The sequence below is a fragment of the Onychomys torridus genome, chromosome 7, assembly GCF_903995425.1.
Source record: "Onychomys torridus chromosome 7, mOncTor1.1, whole genome shotgun sequence".
NCBI classification, from domain to species: domain Eukaryota; kingdom Metazoa; phylum Chordata; class Mammalia; order Rodentia; family Cricetidae; genus Onychomys; species Onychomys torridus.
The window spans coordinates 101,985,580-102,008,949 of NC_050449.1; the positions used below are offsets into that span (position 1 = coordinate 101,985,580).

The window sequence follows — 23,370 nt, forward strand, 5'->3', positions numbered from 1 at the left end:
CTAAGATAGACAAATGTAAGGGTACTGTCCTGAATCAGAAAAAAGACATTAGTTTAAAAAAAAAAAAAACTCAAGGAAATCTATGCAAACTATGGACTTTAGTTAATAATGAACCAATAATGGCCCATTAATGGTAATAAATGAGCTCTACAGTGTAAGATGTCAATAAGGGGGAACTGCTCTCTTGGGTTTGTGGGACTGCATGGGGGTCTTCTATACCACCTGATCAACAGTTCTGTAAATATAAAGCTGTTCTAAAAATGGCTCAGCAGGTAAAGGTGCTTTCTGTACAAGCCTGGTGACCTGAATTTGATCCCGGGATCTATGTGAAGGTGGAAGGAGAGGACTGATGCCCCAAAGTTGTCCTCTGACCTTTGAACACACGAGGACATGCCCCCCCCACATCATGTGTACATATACAAATAATAGATAATAATTTTAAATTAAAAATTAGCATTAACAAAAAGCTGATAGAGGACTGAGGATGTAGCTCAGTTTGGTAGTGTTTGCCTAGCGTTAATGAAGCACCGGCTTTACTTCTTAGCACCTCAGAAATCTTAGTACTTGGGGGGAAGTAGGAGGATCAGAAATTCAAGATCATCCTTGGTTACAAAGCAAATTTGAGTCCAGGTTGGGCTACATGAGACCCTGTCTCTCAAAGAAAAGAAAGCAGGTTTGTTTTGCTTGTTTGCTGAGATAGGCTCTCACTATATAGCCCTGGCTCACTATGTATACCAGGCTAGTCTGGAACTCAGATCTATTTGCCCCTGCTTCTTGAGTACTGGGATTAAAGGCACTTAGAAGACTGCTTCACTTTATTCTCCTTTCTGAATCATAATTCTGGTACATAAATTCTCAGTCAATACACACTATCTTTTATCTGATTTCAGATAGGTTTTATTGGGGGGGTGTTTCAAGGCAGGGTTTCTCTGTGTAATTTTGGTGCCTGTCCTGGATCTCACTCTGTAGACCAGGCTGGCCTTGAACTCACAGAGTTCCGCCTGGCTCTGCCTCCAAAGTGCTGGGATTAAAGGCCAGATAGGTTAAAAAATAAATAAATTAATTAATTTTAAAAAAGTTTTGAAAAGATTACAAATACAGAAAAAGCATTTTCATTAAAAAAAACAAACAAACTAGTTTTTTCCCCCAAACAAAGAGTCCTATTTCACAAATTCATCTCTACACTGTTCCGTTTTTCATACACATACAATTTATTTTTTATTTTTTATTTTTTTTTACACTCTGGAGACACTGTCTTACACAACCCACGGTAGTTTCAACCTCCTTACTCAGGGGATGATGTCCTTGAACTCCTGATACTTCTGTGCCTCCATTTCCCAAGTGCTGACATTCAATACTACTTTGACAATATATTATTAAACGTCTTTCCGGTCAACCATTTAAACATATTTTATTCTTTTAAACTAACTTCAGCGGCCACCTTGTTGCCGAGGAATCACTGCCAGGTTGGTGCTTCCGACCTTGGGCTGATTCTCGTGTATTGCGCCCCCTGCCCTCCAGGCCTGGGCACTGCTGCTGCTGCTGCTGCTGGTGCTGCTGCTGCTGGCATGCAGTGCATCCCAGGCACCCGCATTTGAAGAGAAACAGTGCACAGCGCCCCCCACAGGTAGAAGAAGGCGATGACCGGACCGCGGGAGGGCCCACGGCAGGTTGATGGACAGTCAGGTGGGACTCTGAGTGGCTTATGGACCAAAGGAAAAACAAGCATTAATTCGTGCGAATGGACCTGGTGCCCGCCGGGGGGCGACAGAGGCCCCAAGCATTCCGTACAGCGCCTGCGTCTCCGCCTCAGACTCCGCCTTCTCGGTTCTGCGCATGCGTGGCGCGACTTTACGCTGCCGGGAATTAGAAGATGGCGGCGTCCGCAGTCTGCCGGGCTGCTTGCTCCGGGACACAAGCGCTGCTTCGCACCCGCCGCACGGTGAGGTGTCGGCGAGAACGCTGGGCTGCGGGGCTCAGGGCTCCCGCACGCCGATGGGGAGCAGGCTGTCAGCAGTGGCGGGGCGGAGCGGGGAGGTCACGGCGTCAGGGCCGTGGGAAGGTCACGGCGGAGGGCGGGGGTGGGAGTCTTCGCTGGCTTGGGCGTGAGCGGGCCCGCCGTCAGGCTGGGAGAGCAGTTCTCACGGGCCGTCTTCTTCCTGTAGCCGGCCCTGCTGAGGTCCCCTGCCTTGCGGCGCGCCGCCACCTTCGCCCAGGCCCTCCAGAGCGTGCCGGAGACCCAGGTCAGCGTGTTGGACAACGGGCTGCGCGTGGCCTCGGAGCAGTCCTCCCATCCCACCTGCACGGTGAGTGGGCGCCCGCGCCCTGACGGGCCCGCCGTGCTCCCCGTGCTCCCCGTGCTGGGACGTGACCTTGGGCTCCTTGGGTCTGCGTGCCGGGTGGAGACTGGCTTACTGCCGGGTTTGTCCCTGTACCTGACTTCAGCCCTGCCCCAATCACGACGCTCGCCAAGGACGGGGCCCAATTCTTTTCCAGCTTTTTGTTTCAACGACAAGAGAGATGTGATGATTGTCTAACAATGAAGAGAAAAATGAGGTTTCAGAGACTTTAGGTGAGCTAGGTTATATAATCTGTAGGCTAGACCAGGAAAGCACTTCCAGAAGTGCCTCTGAAGGGTTGGGAAGATGGGTAAAGTGAGGACCTGAATTTGGAGCCCCAAGGTAGCGATTTGGGTCTAACACCAGTACTGAGTTTGGGTGGGGACTAGTGTGTGTAGGCTTATTTTCCTTTTGCGTGTATGAGTGGTTTACCCACATGTATGTATGTGTACCATGTGTGCATGATACCCAGGGAGGCCCAAAGAGACTTCACTTCAGATCCCCTGGTACTGTGTGGTTGAGAGTTACCATGTGGGTGCTGGGAATTGAACCTGGGTCCTGTGGAAGAGCAGTCAGTGCTCTTAACCTCTACACCATCTCACCGTGCCACAGACATACACATATACACATATTTAAAAATAATTTTTTTCCTGTCTGGTTTTTCTTTGTAGCCCTGGCTGTCCTGGAACTCATTCTGTAGACCAGGCTGGCCTTGAACTTGGAGATCATCTATTTCTGCCTCCCAAGTGCTGGGATTAAAGGCATGTGCCACCACTGCCTGGCTCGGGGCTATATGTTTTTGTTGACTGATTCAGTTTTCCAGGGACAAAAGTAATGTCTGTGATATAAATTGTTACCAAACATAGGACACGGTGGTAGGCAACCTTCTTGCTACAAGGAACCTATATAAACAGACTCAAAGAAAGCTTAGTAAATCATGCTGTATTCCACAGACTCTAAGATACTGTGATTGTGAGGAGTTCCATAGAAAGAATGGTGCCAGTTAAAAATCAAAGGATGCTGTGGATTGTAATTTAAGATGATAGACTTAAGGTGAATGTTTGGGGCTGGAGAGATGGCTCCGTGGTTGAAGTTGTTGGCTGTGCAACCATGAGAACAGGAGAACATATCCCAGCACCCACATAAAAAGCTGGGAGACCTTTGATTGCCTGCAGCTCCACTTTTGACAGATATGGTATCTACCTTCTGCCACCATGTACACACAGGCCCCTGCACCTACACGCAGGAGCATATACATTCACACAAAAAGTAAAATGCATGTTTATCTAAAATTATACTACACAGTAGTCTGAGTATCAACATCTGTTTGCAAAGCATATGCAAAACTTCAGGCAGCAATGAACAAATAATAAAAAACTCAATCATGTGGGTAAGTAGTATGTTTCATAGCACACTGGGAGACTTTATGATTCTTGCATACCAGTAATCTCAATACTTGGGAGGTGGGAACAGGAGGATTGGGAGTTCGAGGCTTTCTTAACTACAGAAGAAATTCTAGGCCGGTCTGAGCTATATGACGCCCTCTCTCAAAAAACAAAAAACATAAAAAGAATATAAGATTCACACTCAGTAGATAGAAGCAGGTGGGTCTCTGAGTTCAAATCCAGTCATGGGTACATAGTGAAAATACCTCCCTCACCCCCATAGGGTTTTTCTGTGAAGCTTTGGATCCTATCCTGGAACTCACTCTGGACCAGGCTGGCCTCAAACTCACAGAGATCCGCCTGCCTCTACCTCCTGAGTGCTAGGTTTAAAGATGTGTGCCACCACGCCCTGCGAAAACCCTGTCTTAAAAATCAAAAGGAGCCTTTGATCCCAGCACTCGAGAGGCAGAGCCAGGCGGATCTCTCTGAGTTGGAGGCCAGCCTGGTCTACAGAGTGAGATCCAGGACAGTCACCAAAACTATACAGAGAAACCCTGTCTCAAAAAAAAAATAAAAAATAAAAATAAAAAATTGAAAGGAATATTAAGATAGTTATACTGGAGTGGAGCAGGAGGGTGGCTGGAGAGACATCTCAGTGGTTAAAAGCTTGTACTGTTCGTGCAGAAGACTCAAGTTCTATTACCAGCACCCACTTTAGGTGGCTCACAACTGTCTATAACTCCAGGGGGATCCAACACTTCACACAGACATACATGCAGGCAAACACCAATTCACATAAAATAAAATAAAATCATTTAAAAAAACACACACACATACACACAACTTCTTTGAGGGCTGAAGATGTCAGTGGTAAAGTAATTGCTAAGCATTCCTGAGGCTTTGTGTTTGATCCCTGCTACTGAAAGAGAATGAAGTCTTAATGAAGCCAGACACATGGCATGTGCTTATAGTCCCAGATATTGAGAGGTTGAAAGATGAGGATTGTTTTAACCCAGGAATTCAGGACCAGCATAGCAACATGGTGAAACTCATGTTGAGAAGTCACTGAGCTAGTATAGGGTCTCACTATGAAAGTTATCTTCTCTTTGTTTTTGATACAGGGTCTCACTGTGTAGACCAGGCTGGCCTCAAACCTACCTCTGCTAGGATTAGAAGTGTGTGCCACTGTTTCGATACCATTTTAAAATGATGAAATGCCAAGTATCATCTTCTCTGATGAAAGAATAAAACCATCAGAACAAAGGCAAGGGATGATTTTTTTTTTTTTTTTTGAGACGGGATCTTACTCTGTTGCATAGGCTAGCCTTGCTTCTGCCTTCCAGAGTGCTGGGATTACAGGTGTGTGACACCATACCTAACTTGTATATGATTCTTAGAATATAGAAAACAGACTACTGTCTGCAAATGATAGGCTTCATGCATAGAAGAAAACAATGAACTAAAAATTGTAGTTGTGGAGCCAGGTAAATGGGCACAATTGAGACAATAAGGCGAGGGGGGGTGGGTGGGAGGAGTTTCTGTGAGTTCAAGGCCAGATTAGGCTTCAAAGCATGACAGTGCCTTAAACACCAAAAATAAACACCAAAAATAAACACCAAAAAATGTTCCTGGGTGTCTTTGATAACCCATGAGGAAACCTGTTTCAGGTACCAGAGATGAGACGGTGTGATTAGTCATTTGGACCTTTCCCTGTGCCGTGGCTCGCCTGTCTCTCCCTCTGACTGTAGGGGTCCCAGTGAAGCAACTCTCTCCACATTGCTGCCTGTGAGGACTGTGAACCTGTGCCGGGCTACTCTGGCATTTGTGACGGGAGCTAGACTGATTTGTTGGTTCCTTTTGTTGGTGGTTTCTTGTCCAGGTGGGAGTGTGGATTGATGTCGGCAGCCGCTATGAGACAGAGAAGAACAATGGGGCAGGCTACTTTTTGGAGCATCTGGCCTTCAAGGTTAGTCCAGTGAAGTCCATGTCCCTCAGTTAGGGCTGCCTGGCTCAAAGACCATAATCCAAAAAACAAGTCTCCTGATTGGGGAACTCTGGGGCATAATCGTTGGCTATGCTTTCTGGAAGAGCCGTATGGGCTTAGTTTTTTTCTGAGTGAGTGTTTATCAGATGAGTCCCTGCCTGAGGTCCCCCTTTCCAGATTGCAGTCCGTCATAGCAGGGAAGTACAGTGGCAGGAACTTGGAACAGCTAATCACATTACATGCACAGTCAAGAGCAGAGAGGTTAGGCTGTTAGGGGAACTCTGATTACTAGGTAACCCTTGCTGCAGCCATGCTCTTCTGTCCCTGACTGTCTCTGTCCTTGGGCCCATGATGCTGTCTGCTCAGCTGAGGGCCTACCTAGTATAATGAGTACAGACTGTTGAGGGAGGGATGTGCTGGGATTTTAACCTCTGAAGGCAGGTGCCTGTACTCTGGCTCCTGGTTTGGATTTTTTTTTTTTTTAAACGTAGAACCATATACTTGCCTATGGCATCTCTTGGAACTGGGGTTATGGATGGTTGTGAGTGCATATAGGTGCTGGGAATAGAGTCTGCATCTTCTCAATGCTCCTGAGCCATTGCTTCAACCCTCTGATTGGTCCTCTTGATGTCTGATTCCAGGGAACAAAAAATCGGCCTGGCAATGCCTTAGAGAAGGAGGTAGAGAGTATGGGGGCTCATCTTAATGCCTACAGCACTCGGGAGCACACTGCTTACCTCATCAAGGCGCTGTCCAAGGACCTGCCAAAAGGTAACACCTGGAGGAAGGCGTGAGCACAGAAGGATAGGTCTTTGGGCTGCAGAAGTCAGGCTCCCAAGAACTCCCAGACTGTCCCCAGAATTGGACTTACCCATGTGACTGTCTCCTTGTTGAAAAGCAACTAATACGAATGTACAGCAGTGGGAAATGTAATTCTTTTTTTTTTTTTTTTTTTTTTTTTAAATTATGTGTGTATTGGTGTATGCGTGGTCAGAGGTAGCTTAACAGGATCAGCTATCTTTCCATCTTGTGGGTTCTGGTACCCGCACTCAGGTCCTCATGATTGGTGCCAAATGCCCTCACTCACCGAGTCAGCTCTAAGTGCTTTGATGGATTTCTCATTTGTAGTCCAGGTTGGCTTTGATGTGTGGCCTGGGCGTCTTTGAACTCTTAGTAATCCTCTCATGGTCTCCCAAATGCTGAAATGGGGGTGTGCACCACCATGCCTGGTTAACACGTCCTTTCTTTCTGTGTCCAGTTGTGGAGCTCCTGGCAGATATTGTGCAGAACTGCAGTCTGGAAGACTCTCAGATCGAGAAGGAACGAGACGTGATCCTGCAGGAGATGCAGGAAAATGATGCATCTATGCAGAATGTGGTCTTTGATTACCTGCATGCCACAGCATTCCAGGGCACACCTCTGGGTCAGGCTGTGGAGGGGCCCAGTGAGAACGTCAGGTGAGAGAGAGCTGGCTGAGATTGGAATAGCCACATGCCGTTTAGGTCGTCTGGCTGCCTATATTGTTTGTTTTTGTACTCCCATCTGGTCCTGTGACCCTGTTGGCACTGGGGTCTTCACTTGAGTCTTGGACTCCGTTAAGGATATCCTGACAGTCTGGGGGAGGGAACACCTAGGTGTCCTTTCTGTGTACCACTTTGTGCTATGTTAGGAGTGTGCCACAAGAGCGTACAGCAGCAGGAAGCTGGTGCCCCTTCAGAGCCCAAGGTTAGCGCACACCTTCCTCAACATGCTGCCCTGTGGGTCCTGAAGGGCTTGGTGACAGAGTGGATTGAGAGGGCCGTGTTAAAGCCTGCTCTGGAGGCAGGGATGCCGTTCCTCCTCTCAGCCCCATTTTGTGTGGCTCAGCTTGCTGTGGGTTGAGAGGGGTTGACTTGGCTGCATGTCTTACAGGAGGCTGTCTCGCGCAGACTTGACTGATTACCTCAGCAGGCATTACAAAGCTCCTCGAATGGTGCTGGCTGCAGCTGGGGGTGAGTGATGGTTTGCTGAAGCCCTGGACAGGTGGCCCAAACCTCTCGTGTCCGTGCCTGGATCTCTGGTTCTGCCCACAGATGACTCCAGGGAACTCTGTTCCTGTCCTGTCACTGAAGTATGTGAGACCCTTCTGTGCTCTGAGATGGGCTCGGACCCCATTCTGCTGCTGCCACTGGGACTGGCCATACAGGGCACTCCTAGTGTGTGCCTCAGTTTGGCTGCCAGCTCCTGCCTATGCCTCAGACCTCTCTTAGCCTGACCTAGTCCTAAAATACCGTTTGTGGGCCAGTGGAAACGATGCGGGCTTATTCCCTACAGCCTTGCCATTGAGTGCCACTGACAGCGGTACTGTGATCATGTAGATTTGATGGTGACTGGGCCCATAAAGGGAGGCACAGAATTACAGCAGAGGTTTTAATGGAGCTTAGAGTTAGAGGTTAGTGGGGAGCACGTGTCAGTCGACCAAATTTCGGAAGGGTGGTTGTTGTCAGTTGGGGGGCTGAGAAAGGGGAAAGGTAGTGCCCGCCCTGACCTGGTATTACTTTAACGCTTGCTCTGCTGCTGAATGGGGTCAGAGTGAGGCAGGCTAACTAGGGACAGTGTGACAGGAACCCTGTGGGGTATGGCAGAAGCAGGGGAGAAGTGGGTGGGTTCCACATAGTCTTCTGATGCGGGCCTCTGTAGGTCCAGCTGTGGCCAGGGAAGCAGACTTGCTTAAAACCTGCCACCAAGGTGGGAGAAAAAGACCTAGCAAGAACACAATAGGGAATGTGGGGACCAAGAGCAGCATCAATTACTAACCCATCAGACTTTCCTGAGTCTTAGCAGGCATAGGGCAGATAGTCCTGTGATGGTGCTCACCTGTCAAGGTATGCCCTGGGCATCTTGTGAACTGAGGAGACAAGGCGCCTGTCACTATCTAGCTTGGGTGTGTGATGTTCCTTATACTTGGCCTCAGCTCCCCAGGGTCCCAGGGTAATTCATGGTCCTGCAGGAGCACCTCTCTTTACGACCTCCTTCAGGGCCATCAGTCAGGTCTGTGATAGAGCTGGAGTGTAGCAGTTCCCCCAGTGCAGGCAAGGTGATGGCTCTGGGGAGAGAACCACTGTCATTCGACAGACCATTGCCCCTTCTGTCCACTTTTCTGGCTTTTTTTTTAATTGCATTTATGTGTTTGGGGTGTGTGTGCGTGCATGTGTATGTACATGTGCATACGTACACATGTACACATCCAAGGACTTCTTGTGGAAGTTGATTCTCTTTTACCAGTGTGGATCTCAAGGAGCAAACTCAGTCATCGGACTTGGTAAATAGGTGCCTTTTACTTGCTGAGCTACTTCAGAGATTTATTTATTTAACATATTTTTTTTAAATTTTTGTGACTATATGTATGCCACAAGCAGGTGGGTGCTCATGGAGGCCAGAAGAGGATGTCAGATCCCCTGGAGCGAGTTACAGGCAGTTGTGAACTGTCTGACGTTGGTGCTGGGAGCTGAACCAGGCCCTCTGGAAGAGCAGGAATCACTCTTAACCACTGAGCCATCCCTCCAGCCCACTTTTATTTATAGTACTGAGATTGGACCCAAGGCATTGTGCATGCTAGGCAAGAGCTCTGAGTACTCAATATCCTCCCATCTGCCATTTTTAATAATAATTTTTCAAAGATTTAATGTGGGGGCTGGAGAGATGGCTCAGTGTTAAGAGCACTGGCTGTTGTTCCAGAGGACCTGGGTTCAATTCCCAGCACCTGCATGGCAGCTCACAACTGTCTATAACTCCAAGATGTGACATCTTCCCACAGACATACATGCAGGCAAAGCACCAATACACATAAAATAAAAATAAATAAATTCCAAAGATTTAATGTGTATGAGTGTTTTGTCTTCCTGTATGTCTATATATGGTGTTTACAGAGGTCAGAAGAGGATATCGGATCTGGAACTAGTTTTAGATGGTTATAAACCACAATTGTAGGTGTTAGGAACAATCCCTGATCTGCAAGAACAAGAGCTCTTAACTGCTGAGCCACCTCCAGAGTCCCCACCTTCCAAGTCTGTTTTTAAGTTCAGTGTGGCTAGGGCCATGGGCTGTTTAGCCCTGCATTCCTATCTTGCCTTTGAGACAGTCTGCCTAGGGATCATCCTCTTCCTCATCGAGTTCTGATGAAATGTTTTCACGATCCAGGACATAGAAGTCCTGCTCTTTCTTGTCTGATTCCTCTTACCTGTGTTTGGACTCTGGGCAACCGCCAGCACCACTCTGTTCCCCACAGGAGTGGAACACCAGCAGCTGCTAGACCTCGCCCAGAAGCACTTCAGTAGCATCTCTCGAGTGTATGAAGAGGATGCCGTACCTGGTGTAACTTCGTGCCGCTTCACTGGCAGTGAGGTGTGCTGCCTGGTGGCAGGGTTGGTGGTCTGAGCTGGGGACCTGTGGGAGGACCCTTGGGTGCATGGTTGTCTTCTGATGTCAGACTCTTCAGGAATTGGCAAGGGTCCAGCATCTTCCATCCTTCTGTTTACTCAGGAAGTCTGGTTTCCTGCCAGCCTTGACATGTGTTGTTTCAGATCCGCCATCGTGATGACGCCCTGCCTTTAGCCCACGTGGCCATTGCAGTAGAGGGACCTGGCTGGGCTAACCCGGACAATGTGGCCCTCCAAGTGGCCAATGCCATCATTGGCCACTATGACTGCACTTACGGTGGTGGAAAGGTGAGTACCTTGCCTTCAGGGAGGAGAGGAGGCTGGGTTGTGGAGTGTAGGCTGTGGGCCACAGATAAAAGGGGTGCTTCTGATCCTTGCCCTTGGCAGCACCTGTCCAGCCCACTGGCTTCTGTTGCTGTGGCTGACAAGCTTTGCCAGAGTTTCCAGACCTTCAACATCTCCTACTCCGAGACTGGGTTACTGGGTGCACACTTTGTCTGTGATGGCATGAGCATTGATGATATGGTGTTCTTCCTGCAAGGCCAGTGGTGAGTGTCAGCTCAGTATTGCTATGTGAGTTAGGGGTGTTTGGCTGGGGTAGTAGGAGGCTAAAAGACAACACACAGTCTCCCAGAATGAACATCACTTCAAACCCACTCCCCACCCCCACCCGACTTAGGATGCGCCTGTGCACCAGTGCTACAGAGAGTGAGGTGATTCGGGGCAAAAATATCCTCAGGAATGCCTTGGTGTCTCATCTGGATGGTGAGTTCTCCTCGTCCCTGTAGTGAGGGATGTGTACAGTATATCCCAGTAGTTATCAGTGACTCGGGCTGTAGTGTGGCCAGGTTTAGAAGGGAGAACCTTGGCCGTGTGTGGTGTTTCACACTTACAATCCCAGCATTTAGGAGATAGGCCAGGAAGAACAAGAGTTCGTGGTTACCCTGAGCTACACAGTTAGCTCAGGGCTGGACCGTAGTACATGAGACTCTGTCTTTAAAACAAATGTGGGCTGGAGAGATGCTCACGGTTAAGAGCATGGGCTCTTCCAGAGGACCTAGGTTCAAGTCCCAGCACCCACATGGTGGCTCACAACCATCTGTAGTGGGATCTGATGCCCTCTTCTGGCATAAAGTTATACTTGCAGATAGAGCACTCATACGTTAAATATATAAATAATTCTTTAAAAAAGAAAAACAGTGCTGGGCAAAGCTGCCCATGCCTTTATCTGAGCACTCTGGAGGCAGAGGCAGGCAGATCTTTTGAGTTAGAAGCCAGCCTGGCCTGCCAGCAAAGAGCCATAGCAAGACCTTGTCTCAGAAGAAAAGGGGAGGGGTGAGGGAAGAAGACTTGAAAGCCACACCTGCCACCCCGGATGCAGAGATTGGAGCTTCAGGTGCAAGTGGAGGCAGCCCGCTACTGTTGTTGTGGCAGGCTGTTACGGAAATGGGGTCAGAGCATGGTCCTAGAGGCATTTGTGGGTCCAAAAGTGGACTGGGCAGGCCTCTAAGCTTTTCCCCTTCCCTTGAAGGCACCACCCCTGTGTGTGAAGACATTGGTCGCAGCCTCCTGACTTATGGCCGCCGCATCCCTCTGGCCGAGTGGGAGAGCCGGATTGCGGTAATTGGACCCCTGGAAGAGGATCTGGAGCCTTAGGCTGATGGGACCTCTGTGGAGTTGGGAGTTGGGATCTGATACAACAAAAATTGCTCCCATGAGCCTCTCTGTTATCAAGGCAGCTGCCACTTGCTGGGGTGGGGGTAATCAGAGGGTGCTGATGGCTGTGGACTAGGTAGGGAGAACCCTGTACATTCACCCTTGGGCAGAGGAACAGCTCCAAAGGACAAGTAGGAAGTGTGCCCAGGACCTGTCATTCAGTGTTCTCTCTGCTTCCCCGTACAGGAGGTGGATGCCCGCATGCTGCGTGAGGTTTGCTCCAAGTACTTTTATGACCAGTGTCCAGCAGTGGCTGGATTTGGTGAGTAGTCTAGAAGGTCGGTCGCTCTTGTCGGTTCATCAGGCTGCTGTCTTGTCCTGCCCTCCTGTTCCAGTCCCCCGTTCCCAGCTTACTTTGAGAAGGAAGTTGAGGTTCTCTCCAGTAACCTGGTGCCAGGGAGTTCTTTTTCAGAAAGCCTGTCCCAACAGTTCCCTGACTCCTTGCCAAGCTATTTCCATTAGTACCCCACCCACCCCCCAGCCCACCAGGTAACAGGTACCGTGCATGTGGGGTGGGGCTGCCAGCCAGAGCATGAAAGGACAGGCTCAGCACCCGGGGAATGTGCTCTCCCCTCTTTCACTCAAAGCCTGTCTTGTGCTGCTCTGGGCAGCCACTCTGAGCTGGGTGTGGCACAGGGCCAGGTGTCCCTGTGCAGGCCAGGCAGGCGCTCCACCCTGACTCCCCACCCTATCCCCACAGGCCCCATTGAGCAGCTCCCAGACTACAACCGGATCCGTAGCGGCATGTTCTGGCTGCGCTTCTAGGCAGGAAGTCTGTGCTGGCAGGCAAGAGGGTGGGGCCAGGGACTCGGGGTCCTCTGCCACAAACACACCACTCCTTCTGCTTCAGACGTATGCAGCCAATTACCCCCAATAAAGTCCTATTGAGAACTGTGTCGTCCTTTCTTTAGTATTGGCATGGAGTCCACTGGGGAGCAAGACTTCCTCATGTTCTACATCCTCTGCGTCCTGCCTGTCTTCCCCTTGTCTGAGTGTCCTTAGCCAGGGGCAAATGTGGAGGCTGCAGTGCAGAGGCCGGAAGCCTTTGATGCTTGCAGGGAGTTCGCCCAGATGTTTCCACTCAGCTACATGGGGTACATTCCTTAGCCAGCTTGTCCCAGGAGTGGGATGTGGGAGTTACGGAAACTACAGCCCAGTCTGTACCCCATTGAGGTCCCAGTGTGGAAACTGGGAGCTTATGTGAGAAACTCCTCACTGAAGACACTGCATAGAGCCACCCTCTGGTGGCCTCTGTCCTTTGCTGGATGGACTAGGAGAGGCCACTAGTGTCCCAGAGGAAGCTGCTTCAGAGTGTACTGTGGGTTATAGAGAGGATAGCCCGGGGCACAGTGCTCTGATCTGGTTTCTAACTGCTGTCTGGACAGGCAAGGCAGGAATCCTTTGCCTCTATTGCCGCTGACTCAGGCTCCAAGAATAGCCCTGAGCTCAGTGGGGCCCAAGCCCCCTCCCTCTTCTAGGTCTGTCCTAGGCAAGTCCTGAGCTGTTGGCCTAGAGGTCCCCTCCCCATTCTAGAGGCAGCCAGGACCTAACTCACCTAATAAAGCTCAAATGCTTTATTCCTCTGCTACCCCTTTGAGTTCTCTTCTGTAAGATCCCCAAGGAGGCCTATAGGAAAGGTCAGAGCAAAGGCCCGAGCCTCTGAACTTGGCTGCTGTGCATGTGAGCAGGGTTCTGGGGCAGTTTGTCGAGAGGGGCCATTCCAAGTCTCCCCAGCACCCTCTTCTGAATGTAGCCAGACAAGCCTTGACTCTTAGGCTGTCCGGTGCCTTTCCCTCAGCTGTCAGCCAGAGCACAGGTCATTGTGTGTAACCATCTGGAAAGACACCGTTGGGCAGCACACAACTTAGGCCCAGCCCTGGCTATGTAAGGATACAGAGCACCCAGGGCCAGGAACAAGGCCCATGTCTGTTGTGCTCATGGAATGAGAGTTGATGTCTCTTAAGCTAGTGTCTGATCCCAAAGGCTACAGACATGCTGGACGTGAGAGGGGGCTGCTGGGAGTTTCTGGACACCTTCATTCTGAGCCAGGGCATTTCATCTTTCCTCCAGAAACATGTCAGGCAGGTGTCTCCAGGTGATTGTGAAGAAAAGTAACTTGGTAAGAGCTGTGAGTTAGCACGGGGATTTGGGCTATGTTTCTTTGGCCATCCAGGTGAGCCTGGTTATATCAGGGCCATAGGGAAAGGTAAGGTGAGATGTGGAGGTACAAGCAGGGCAGTGTTCCCAGTAGTCCTGGGAGATGACACCTGCCCAACTTTGGGAGGAATGTTGAGGTATTGGGGGTACAGTGAGATGTGGGCCCTGGTTAGAGACATGGTACCATCTTGTGAAACATGACAAGCCAAAGAAAATGTCCAGGGAAGCATGAGAGGGACAACTTCACACGCTGGGGCTCCACTGCCCTGAGGGAAGAGCTGCAGGTAGGTGAAGGTCTCCAGTACTGTGCCTAAAGCTGTAAACATGCAGGATGCTCAGCCAAAGAAAGGCCTTAGAGGGCCATAGCCCTGTTCTTGCTATAGACCTAATAATCTCCAGCCTTCTGCCTTCTCAGTAGCCTCCTTTGACCCCACACTGAGCCTTTAGTTGAGGGGCACTTCAGATCTAGTGAGGTTTGCCTTGATGCTAATACTCTTAAGTTGGGCCTTCTGTTTTCCGTAAAGGTCAGACCTGCATACATGTGTGTCCATACTGTACATGCCATCTATATCCTGCTCTCACCCACCCTTGACTGTGCCAGAGGAGGCAATGGTCTTAAGGGCGGGGGCTGCCTCTTTGAGAACAGGCCTGTTTCTCTACTGCCCTCATCTGGAGCATACCTTTTAGGGTTGGGAGGCCCTGGGACACTGCTGAGGAGACGCTGACATTGGAAACCGTTTCTGGGACCTGTAAAGACTGTCCTGGGATAGTTCGGGGAGTGGGGGTCTTCAGTGATAACAGAAGCTCCAGCTTTCCTGACAATGGAAATAGGAGTGGATGGTCCTCTGTACCCTGAGGTTTGCCCATGCTAGAAAACTCAGTCCCAGATGAGGAGGCCAGACCCAGGGGAAGCAACAGAACTTCCATCCAGCCCCATCTCCCCATTTAACCTGAGGATCTGAAGGGAGCAAGGCTGCAGGGCCAAGCATCCTGGAAGCTGTCCAGCAGCAATGGTGAGTGAAGATATACTTGCTGGGTTGTGCTAAATCATACAGGACTGGCTAAACAAAGAAACAGGACCCAAATGGGGGCTAGTTTTCTTAGGCATGTCTCTCTGTCTTGATGCCACCCACCTAGTAAACATACATGTATAACCAAAGAAAGACCTTATTAAGAAGTTGGGCTTGACCTAGGATTGGGAACGACTGTCTATAGGGAAGGATTAAGAGGGCCTCAATTAGGAAGGGGAAAGTTAGATACTTTTGAGGCAACGAGGAAAGGAAATGGTTATAGGGTGGCCCCAGGCCTGGTCAGGGGATTGAGTAAAAAGAGTCTACAAGAGTATATTGAAGGAGGGGATCCCTATAAGCCAGATGAAGGGAAGTAAATGGGGGAACCTGGCCTGAATCATGGACAGGCCCTGCTAGTGGGAACATGGGCATTAGGTGGATTCCTGAGAACTGAGCTGTCACCATGGGTGGTCCATCCCTCCACATATGGACAACCCTCCCTCCCTGCAAACACAGCTGGATGGCATCTGTCTAGAACTGGATCATGACACAGTAGGGAGTGAAGGGCATTGGGATGCACACATATGAATAAGCGTGACATAGGTTCTCTCCTCTAAAACAGGGATGCATTGCTTAGATTCAGCCCAAAGCAATTTGGGGTCCCTAAAATAGTCCCAGAGTCTCTCCTTTGCCAGGGGCTGCTCTGCCTGTCATAGAGGTTAGGGTGGGGCACAGGAGGTCCGCTAGACAGAAGCATGGCTGATTCACATGATCTGCGTTTGTCAGGACCTATAGCCTGAGGCTTTGTCTGGGCACCCCCACGGATTGGGGGTGAGTCAGCTCCAGCTGCAATATGCCCGACCATCGGCTACTACCACTATGGTCTGCAGGGACCTGTCCACATTTCAGAGAGCAGCAATAACTTCATTGGTCACTCTGACTAAAAAGCAGCCAAGACCTATAACCCTAAGTGAGACTGGGGTGCTCTCACAGCGTCTGTCAAAAAACCTGGATGATTCCCAGAAGCCATGGGAGAGGGCCTTGCACTAAGTGCGTCATATCTTAAATCCGGTAGAAGTGGGGTGGGGGAAGCGACCTCTGGGGAGGGGAGTGAGGGCGGGCCGCCTGGTTCCCGCCTGCTGCTCCGCCTCCTGGGATCGGGGACTTTTCTCCTCTTTGCCGGCGGGATTGGGACTGGCTGCGGCGGGAGCAGGCTGAAGGGCAGGCAAGATTAGGTCTTGGGGGGCGGGAGGGGGGAGGACACTGAGTTTCCACCCGGCAAAGGCTCAGGAGACAAGGAACAGAGGTGAGGTTCCTGCCTGACGGTTTCTGTCACCCAGGATGAGGCTGCGGCTCCTGGTCGCTGCGCTCTGCGCTGCCGAGATCCTGGTGGGGGCGCCCGGAGTGTGGGCCCAGACCAGAGATAGAGGTGGGCACCTTCCGGGGCTCTGTACCCTGTCACCCATGCATCCACTCATACTTTATCCCTGACACTTTCCCATCGAGGATTCCTCCAAACTCTTCATGGATGCCTCTAACTCTTCCCAGGCTCCCCGAATTCCACTCTGGGCTCCCCAAATTGCCTCCTAGCCCGTTGGCACCCGAATTCTAGCTCCCTAGATGCATGCTGAATCCCCTGCCCTTTGCCACCGGGCAACAGTCCCTCCGAAGCTGACTTCAGCCCCAGAGCTACACCCCTGCTTGCAACTTCTCCTCCACCGTGCTTCAGCCCTCCCTGAGAAGCTCTCCTCTGAGCCCCACTGCGGCTTCCTCCAAGGCTAGCAGGCACCCGCCTACCTGGGCTGTTTGCATAGGCAGATGAGGCCTGTTGTCCATCCAGTCCCCGAGTCCCAAGGGACTTCAGTGCCTAAGGAGGGTGGCTGGATTCTAGGAGAGGTCACGATCTCTCCTCCCTGCTTCAGTGACCTGCACACGCCTTTACGCCGCTGACATCGTGTTCTTACTCGATGGCTCTTCATCCATTGGCCGCAGCAACTTCCGCGAAGTGCGAGGATTCCTGGAGGGGTTGGTTCAGCCTTTCTCAGGGGTAGCCAGTGCGCAGGGCGTCCGATTTGCCGCGGTGCAGTACAGTGATGACCCACAGTGAGTACCCGGCTTGGGGCCAGGACCGTGGGTTCCAAGACCCCTTCCTCAGATAGGAGAGAGTCTAGAAACAGGCTTCGGGGAGCCCAGAAATGCCCTAGCCAAGACCTCCTCTGCAGGTAGGGATAACTGGGAAGAGTATTCCTGTCCTAAAACACTTCCAAGCAGTTTCCTGGAGGGGCGGGGGGGGGGTGGGCAGGATGACTCTTTTCTGGTCTGGATAGAGATGGGGAATCCAGGACAGAGTCTCCATGTTGGGGCTTTCTGACCCCTTCAGCTCTCTGCTCACCAGAAAGGCTTTCTGTCTGGCTAGTGTCCACTGTCCTACAACTGGGACCTTTTTCTTGTGATTATCTAACCAGATATCCTGTCCCCTCTAGGCTGGGAACCTCAAGAGTTCAATCAAGGTCTGCTGAGGTTCAGCAACACTGCTATACTGAGGGATCTGCTAATGTAGACGCTTCTGTGGTAGAGGGCTGGGATCTCAGAACCAAGGGCACTTTCAAGAAGTCTCATCCCAGAGGCCAGGGCTTGAAGAAATCATGATCCTTCTCTTTTGCTACCCCATTTTTTTCCCCTCAGAACAGAATTTGGTCTGGATGCACTTGGCTCTGGAAGTGACACCATCCGTGCCATCCGTGAACTCAGCTACAAGGGTGGTAACACCCGTACAGGGGCCGCTCTCCAACATGTTTCTGACCACATCTTCTTGCCCCATCTAACACGCCCTGGCATCCCCAAGGTGTTCCCTAAACTTACCATGCCTCCAAATGTGACCCCAAAATAAAAGTCCAAAGCATCCCTGACTGGTCTTGGTATCTATCCCAGGTCTGCATCCTGATCACAGATGGGAAGTCCCAAGACTTAGTGGACAGAGCTGCCCAAAAACTGAAGGGGCAGGGAGTCAAGCTGTTTGCTGTGGGTGAGAACCAAGCTGAGGCGAGAGGTCAGTTGGAGTGGGGTCCATTCAGAGAATGTGTAAGTAACTGAGCCCTATTTGGGCATCTCTTCAGGAATCAAGAATGCTGACCCCGAGGAGCTGAAGCGGGTTGCTTCACAGCCAACCAATGACTTCTTCTTCTTTGTCAATGACTTCAGCATCTTGAGGACACTATTGCCCCTCATTTCCCGGAGGGTGTGTACAACTGCTGGTGGTGTGCCTGTGACTCTGCCTCGTAAGTTCCTGCCCATTCTGGGTACCCTGGCCCAGGGTCCCTATCCTAACCCCAGCCTAGGAGTGCTGACTATGTACCCCTCACCCCCGAGCCTCTTTCCTGATGACCTGACCCCATTCACAGCTGATGACACTTCATCTGGGCCCCGGGACCTGGTGCTGTCTGAGCCAAGTAGTCAGTCCTTGCGAGTCCAGTGGACAGCAGCTAGTGGCCCTGTGACTGGCTACAAGATTCAGTACACCCCTCTGACAGGGCTGGGACAGCCATTGCCAAGTGAACGACAGGAGGTAAGGATTGTCAGCAAAGACTGGTGGCCGCTAGGGACTTGACCAGACAATATGAGATGATCTCTCTGGCCCTGGGCAGGTGAATGTCCCTGCTGGTGAGACCAGCATGCGACTACAAGGTCTCCGGCCACAAACTGAATACCAAGTGACTGTGGTTGCCCTCTACGCCAACAGCATCGGGGAGGCCGTGAGTGGGACAGCTCGGACCAGTGAGCAATTCTGTCAACCTCTGACCCTCTTCTCCTAAGCACCCAGGCCCCCAAGCCCCTTCCTACTTTTGGCTTTACTAATCCCTAGTGGGGCCTTCCCCAGCTGCCGAGGAAGGGTTGGAGCTGAGCATCCAGAACATCACATCCCACAGCCTCCTGGTGGCCTGGAGGAGAGTGCCAGGTGCCACTGGTTACCGGGTAGCATGGCGGGACCTCAATGGTAAGTGAGAGGTGTGGTCTGAAAAACTTATAGAGGCCTGCATCTGTGATGCCCACTGAACCCCCTGTGGCCCCAATACAGGTGGGGTGATACAGCAGCAGGACATGAGCCCTGGACAAGGGTCAGTGTTTTTGTATCACTTGGAGCCTGGCACAGACTACGAGGTGACTGTGAGCGCCCTATTTGGCCACAACGTGGGGCCTTCCACTTCTCTGACTGCCCATACTGGTGAGAAGTCTGGGTCCTTTCTTCAGGCTGGGCTGGGCAGGCGGGGCAGGGTGCAGAGGCCATTGATACCCACGTGCCCTGAGCAGATTCCTCGGTTGAGCAGTCCCTACACCCTGTCATCTTGAGCCCCACATCCATCCTCCTTTCCTGGAACTTGGTGCCTGAGGCCCGTGGCTACCGGCTGGAGTGGCGTCGTGAGAGTGGTCAGTGCAAGTGCAGAGCTGGGCGGGCAGGGCTTGGGGCTGGGCTTCAGCTAACCTGACCCTGCCATCTTGCAGGCTTGGAGCCACCACAGAAAGTGGTGCTGCCCTCTGATGTGACCCGCCACCAGTTGGATGGGTTGCAGCCAGGCACTGCGTATCGCCTCACGCTCTATACTCTGTTGGAGGGCCGGGAGGTGGCCACTCCTGCGACCGTGGTTCCTACTGGTAAGGACTCTGTAGGTCTAAGTGACTGGGAAAGTCTAGACTCCAGTCAGCCTTACAGTCTCCTCTCGCACAGGGCCAGAGCGGCCGGGCAGTGAGGTGATGAATTTACAAGCCATAGAACTGCCTGGGCAGCGTGTGCGAGTGTCTTGGAACCCCGTCCTCAGTGCCACTGAGTACCGCGTCACTGTGCGTAGCGCCCAGGGTAAGGCCGAAGCAGCCAGAAATGTCCCCTCAGACCAAAGTCCCAGCCTGCAGCTCCTCCTACTGGGTTCCTACAGACCCCTCCGTCTCTTTGCCCATCTACATCCTGAGAACTGTCAACCCTAGAACTGCCTCAGGATCTGCCTCTCCTCCCCTCTGCCCCAGCCTGTCTCTTCAGCTGTCTATCTCCACTCCACCCACACCTCTGCCATGGCTCTGTGACCCTCCCTTCTGCTGTCCTTCTCAAGGGGGAGAAGGGGGCCCCCCTGTGGTCAAGCCAGCTGTGGCTCCAGCTGGACAGAATCTGTCTCAGTCTCGGTTCTTTGCCTAGAGTGTCTTCAGACTTCCATGTCCCCCCAAAATCCCTGGCATTCCCACTGCCTCCCCACTAAGAGTCCTCTAGTACTAACCTCTCATGTCATGACCTTATCCAGCACTTACCTCTGTCATCGCATGTCAACGTCTATCAGTGGCTTGTCAACTTGTCCCTCTGTCTCCGACTCTCCTCACACTATATCCCATGTCTCTGTTCCCTGACCCCACACACTGGTGACTCCAGTTATCCTGTGTTGCCTCCATGACTGGTCCCTCTACCCCCTTCCTTTCATCCTTCTGTTTTCGTCGCTCACTGCCCCTTACCGTCCAATTTCCCATCTCCCACGAGACTCTGTCTTACATCCTTGCCCACCACTGACTGCTGTTCTATATTCCTGTGTGGTACTGACCCCTGCCTGCCCGATCTGCCTTCTCTCAGGGGTTGAGCGGACCCTGTTGCTTCCTGGGAGTCAGACAGCCTTTGACTTAGATGATGTTCGAGCTGGGATTAGCTACACAGTACGGGTGTCTGCTCGAGTGGGCACTCATGAGGGGGATGCCAGCATCCTAACCATCCGCAGAGGTGAGCACCTTGGGAGACTTATAGGGAATGGTGATTGGCTTGCTCCTAGCCCCATCTTGACCTTTAACCCTTGTCTTTAATCCCCAGATCCAGAAACCCAAGTTACCGTTCCAGGACTGCGGGTTGTGGCATCAGATACAACAAGAATTAGAGTGGCCTGGGGACCGGTACCTGGAGCCAGTGGATTTCGGATTAGCTGGAGGACAGACAGTGGTCAGTGTACAGCGTGTGGCTAGCTGAGAGAAGTGATCGGAGTATGGAGGACTAAGAAGACAGCCAGAAACCAGGTCATCATTTCTCTCTGATCCTAGGTCCAGAGTCCAGCCAGACAGTGACCCCAGAATCTACTGCCACAGACATCCTGGGGCTGCAGCCTGGAACTTCCTATCACGTGGCTGTGTCAGCACTTCGAGGGAGAGAAGAGGGTCCCCCTGTGGTCATCGTGGCTCGAACTGGTCAGAGCCTGACCCAGTCCTGTGGTTCTTTGCCTCCAGGGCCTCTTCAGACTTCTATAGCCCTTTTTACTGCCCACATTTCCACCACTTCTACCCCAAGGGTAGATGCCATTCCATCCCCGTGCCGACTCGATCCTTCTCCTTCATGTTCACCTGTATCTCATCCCCAGCAACCCCTGTCTTTGTTCCTATTCCTGCTTCTCATCCCTCAGAACCCACCTCTTCCTCCTCTCTCTCGCCTCCTTCTCTCCCTCTTCCTCCTCTTCTTCTTCCTTCCTTCCCCCTCCTCTTTTCCTGGACCCAACTCTCCTTAGACTTCACTCCGTCCTTTGCCCTCCCTGACTCCTAATCTTTCAGATGGCTGCTGCCTGCCAGCTCAGCCTTCCTAGGTACCTTTTGTCATAACCTTCACTGCTTCCTTTGTGAGATTCTTGCCTCTTTAAACACTTACAGTTTTCCCATCACCAGATAGCGCCCCCCTCTTCTCCCATCACCAGATAGCGCCCCCCTCTCCTCCCATCACCAGATAGCGCCCCCCTCTCCTCCCATCAGACCTCCTGCCTACTTTACCAGACTCCCACTGTCTCCCTCTCCAGACCCACTGGGCCCGGTGAGGAGAGTCCACGTGACTCAGGCTGGCAGCTCGTCTATCAGCATTGCCTGGACCGGGGTTCCTGGCGCCACAGGATACAGGGTTTCCTGGCACTCAGGCCATGGTAGGACGCAGGGATTTAAGGAGGGCCTGAGAGGCAGTTCTGAGTAGAATGGAAGATGGAGATTCTTTTGGGGTCCAAGTGGAGCACTGGTGGCCTGGCAAGTCCTAACGTTGCCTCTGTCCTCGATCCCAGGTCCAGAGAAATCTCAGCTGGTTTCTGGGGAAGCCACAGTGGCTGAAATCGATGGGCTGGAGCCAGACACAGAGTATACCGTGCGTGTGAGAACCCATGTAGCTGGTGTGGATGGAGCCCCTGCCTCTGTGGTTGTGAGGACTGGTAAGTGGACCTGGCCAGCTGTTCTCACACCTCAGTGGCTGACCCACCCTGCTATGTATTTCTGACTTCTCTAACTGCCCATTCCATTACTGCTCAGTGACTTTCCTTTCCTTGCTGAACCACTCATTGCGACTGAGTGTCTGCCCGTGGTGGTGACCTCGGCCATGCCACGCTTTGAAACACTGACCTCTTCACTCTTAAACTTCCCTCCACTGACCTGGCTGCACTACCCTCGCCTAGCCTCCATTACCCACCTCTGCCTTTCCACTGCTGTCCCTGCTAGCTACCAATGGCCCCTGACTTTTACCCTGCCTTTGTCCCTAGCCCCCGAGCCTGTGGGCAGTGTGTCAAAACTGCAAATCCTTAACGCCTCCAGTGATGTCCTACGGGTCACTTGGGTCGGAGTCCCTGGAGCCACAGCCTATAGACTGGCGTGGGGACGGAGTGAAGGTATGGCTCCATGGCCCCATCCTTGTCCTTCCTGGCTATAACTGCCCTCTCTGGTTATCTCCCTAACCCTTACTCTTCACTGGCCTGGCCAGGTGGCCCTACAAGGCACCAGATACTCCCAGGAAATGAGGACTCTGCAGAGATACGAGGTCTCGAAGGTGGAGTCAGCTACTCAGTGAGAGTAACAGCACTTGTTGGGGACCGAGAGGGCGCACCGGTTTCCATTGTCATCACCACACGTAGGAGGATTTGGGGCTGGAGTCTCGGATCGGGACTTGTGTCCAAGGGATGGGGCTTATGAGGCTGGACTTTGGGCTGGGATTGGAGACGGGATCAAGGATTTATAGTGAACCTGTGTGGGTAAAGTCTTGGGGGGGGGGGGATGTAGTAGTTGGGATGGGTGCGGCCTATGGGGCAAAGCTTCCCTGACCGTTGTGCTTTTCCTTAAGCGCCTGAGGCTCCAACATCTCTGGAGACCCTTCAAGTAGTGCGGCGTGGAGAGCACTCCTTGAGGCTGCGCTGGGAGCGGGTACCCGGAGCACAGGGCTACCATCTGCACTGGCAACCTGAGGGTGAGGGGTGTCCTAGTGGGACCAGTAGATTGGGACCAGTAAAGGGAGAGGACCATTGGCAGTCAATGTTGGTGGAAGGAGCAGGGGGCAGGTCTGCAGGACCAGCAAGGGGCTTAGTCAACAAGGTGGGTGGGGCTAATCAG

At 51.8% G+C, this 23,370-nt stretch overlaps 2 protein-coding genes across 2 annotated transcripts in view; both read left to right on the forward strand.

Moving 5' to 3' along the window:
• The first annotated feature begins 1,826 nt into the window (after nt 1–1,826).
• LOC118586733 (cytochrome b-c1 complex subunit 1, mitochondrial) lies at nt 1,827–12,733 on the forward strand. The gene is made up of 13 exons (XM_036191944.1): nt 1,827–1,942; nt 2,166–2,306; nt 5,604–5,690; nt 6,350–6,479; nt 6,967–7,165; nt 7,620–7,699; nt 9,976–10,091; nt 10,271–10,414; nt 10,514–10,674; nt 10,806–10,891; nt 11,658–11,746; nt 12,029–12,104; nt 12,543–12,733. The coding sequence occupies exons 1-13, from the start codon at nt 1,874–1,876 to the stop codon at nt 12,605–12,607; spliced, it is 1,443 nt and encodes a 480-aa protein (XP_036047837.1). The 5' UTR covers nt 1,827–1,873; the 3' UTR covers nt 12,608–12,733.
• A 3,617-nt stretch (nt 12,734–16,350) lies between these two features.
• Nucleotides 16,351–23,370, forward strand: part of Col7a1 (collagen type VII alpha 1 chain) — a 33,022-nt gene continuing 26,002 nt past the window's right edge. Inside the window, exons 1-20 of the mRNA XM_036194247.1 lie at nt 16,351–16,438; nt 16,932–17,112; nt 17,695–17,854; nt 17,941–18,034; nt 18,126–18,287; nt 18,411–18,574; nt 18,654–18,783; nt 18,887–19,003; nt 19,085–19,231; nt 19,318–19,434; nt 19,510–19,659; nt 19,733–19,861; nt 20,615–20,758; nt 20,846–20,971; nt 21,070–21,213; nt 21,810–21,929; nt 22,062–22,205; nt 22,530–22,655; nt 22,748–22,894; nt 23,105–23,227. Coding sequence (XP_036050140.1) covers nt 16,351–16,438; nt 16,932–17,112; nt 17,695–17,854; nt 17,941–18,034; nt 18,126–18,287; nt 18,411–18,574; nt 18,654–18,783; nt 18,887–19,003; nt 19,085–19,231; nt 19,318–19,434; nt 19,510–19,659; nt 19,733–19,861; nt 20,615–20,758; nt 20,846–20,971; nt 21,070–21,213; nt 21,810–21,929; nt 22,062–22,205; nt 22,530–22,655; nt 22,748–22,894; nt 23,105–23,227 — 2,713 coding nt within the window. The remainder of the gene's footprint in view (nt 16,439–16,931; nt 17,113–17,694; nt 17,855–17,940; nt 18,035–18,125; nt 18,288–18,410; nt 18,575–18,653; nt 18,784–18,886; nt 19,004–19,084; nt 19,232–19,317; nt 19,435–19,509; nt 19,660–19,732; nt 19,862–20,614; nt 20,759–20,845; nt 20,972–21,069; nt 21,214–21,809; nt 21,930–22,061; nt 22,206–22,529; nt 22,656–22,747; nt 22,895–23,104; nt 23,228–23,370) is intronic.

Bases quoted from the DNA above. Each gene is read 5' to 3' on its own strand.
- LOC118586733 (XM_036191944.1), top strand. From the start codon at position 1,874: ATGGCGGCGTCCGCAGTCTGCCGGGCTGCTTGCTCCGGGACACAAGCG. The intron at 1,943-2,165 runs GTGAGGTGTCGG...TTCTTCCTGTAG, and splicing joins TGCTTCGCACCCGCCGCACG to CCGGCCCTGCTGAGGTCCCC. The intron at 7,700-9,975 runs GTGAGTGATGGT...TGTTCCCCACAG, and splicing joins GGTGCTGGCTGCAGCTGGGG to GAGTGGAACACCAGCAGCTG.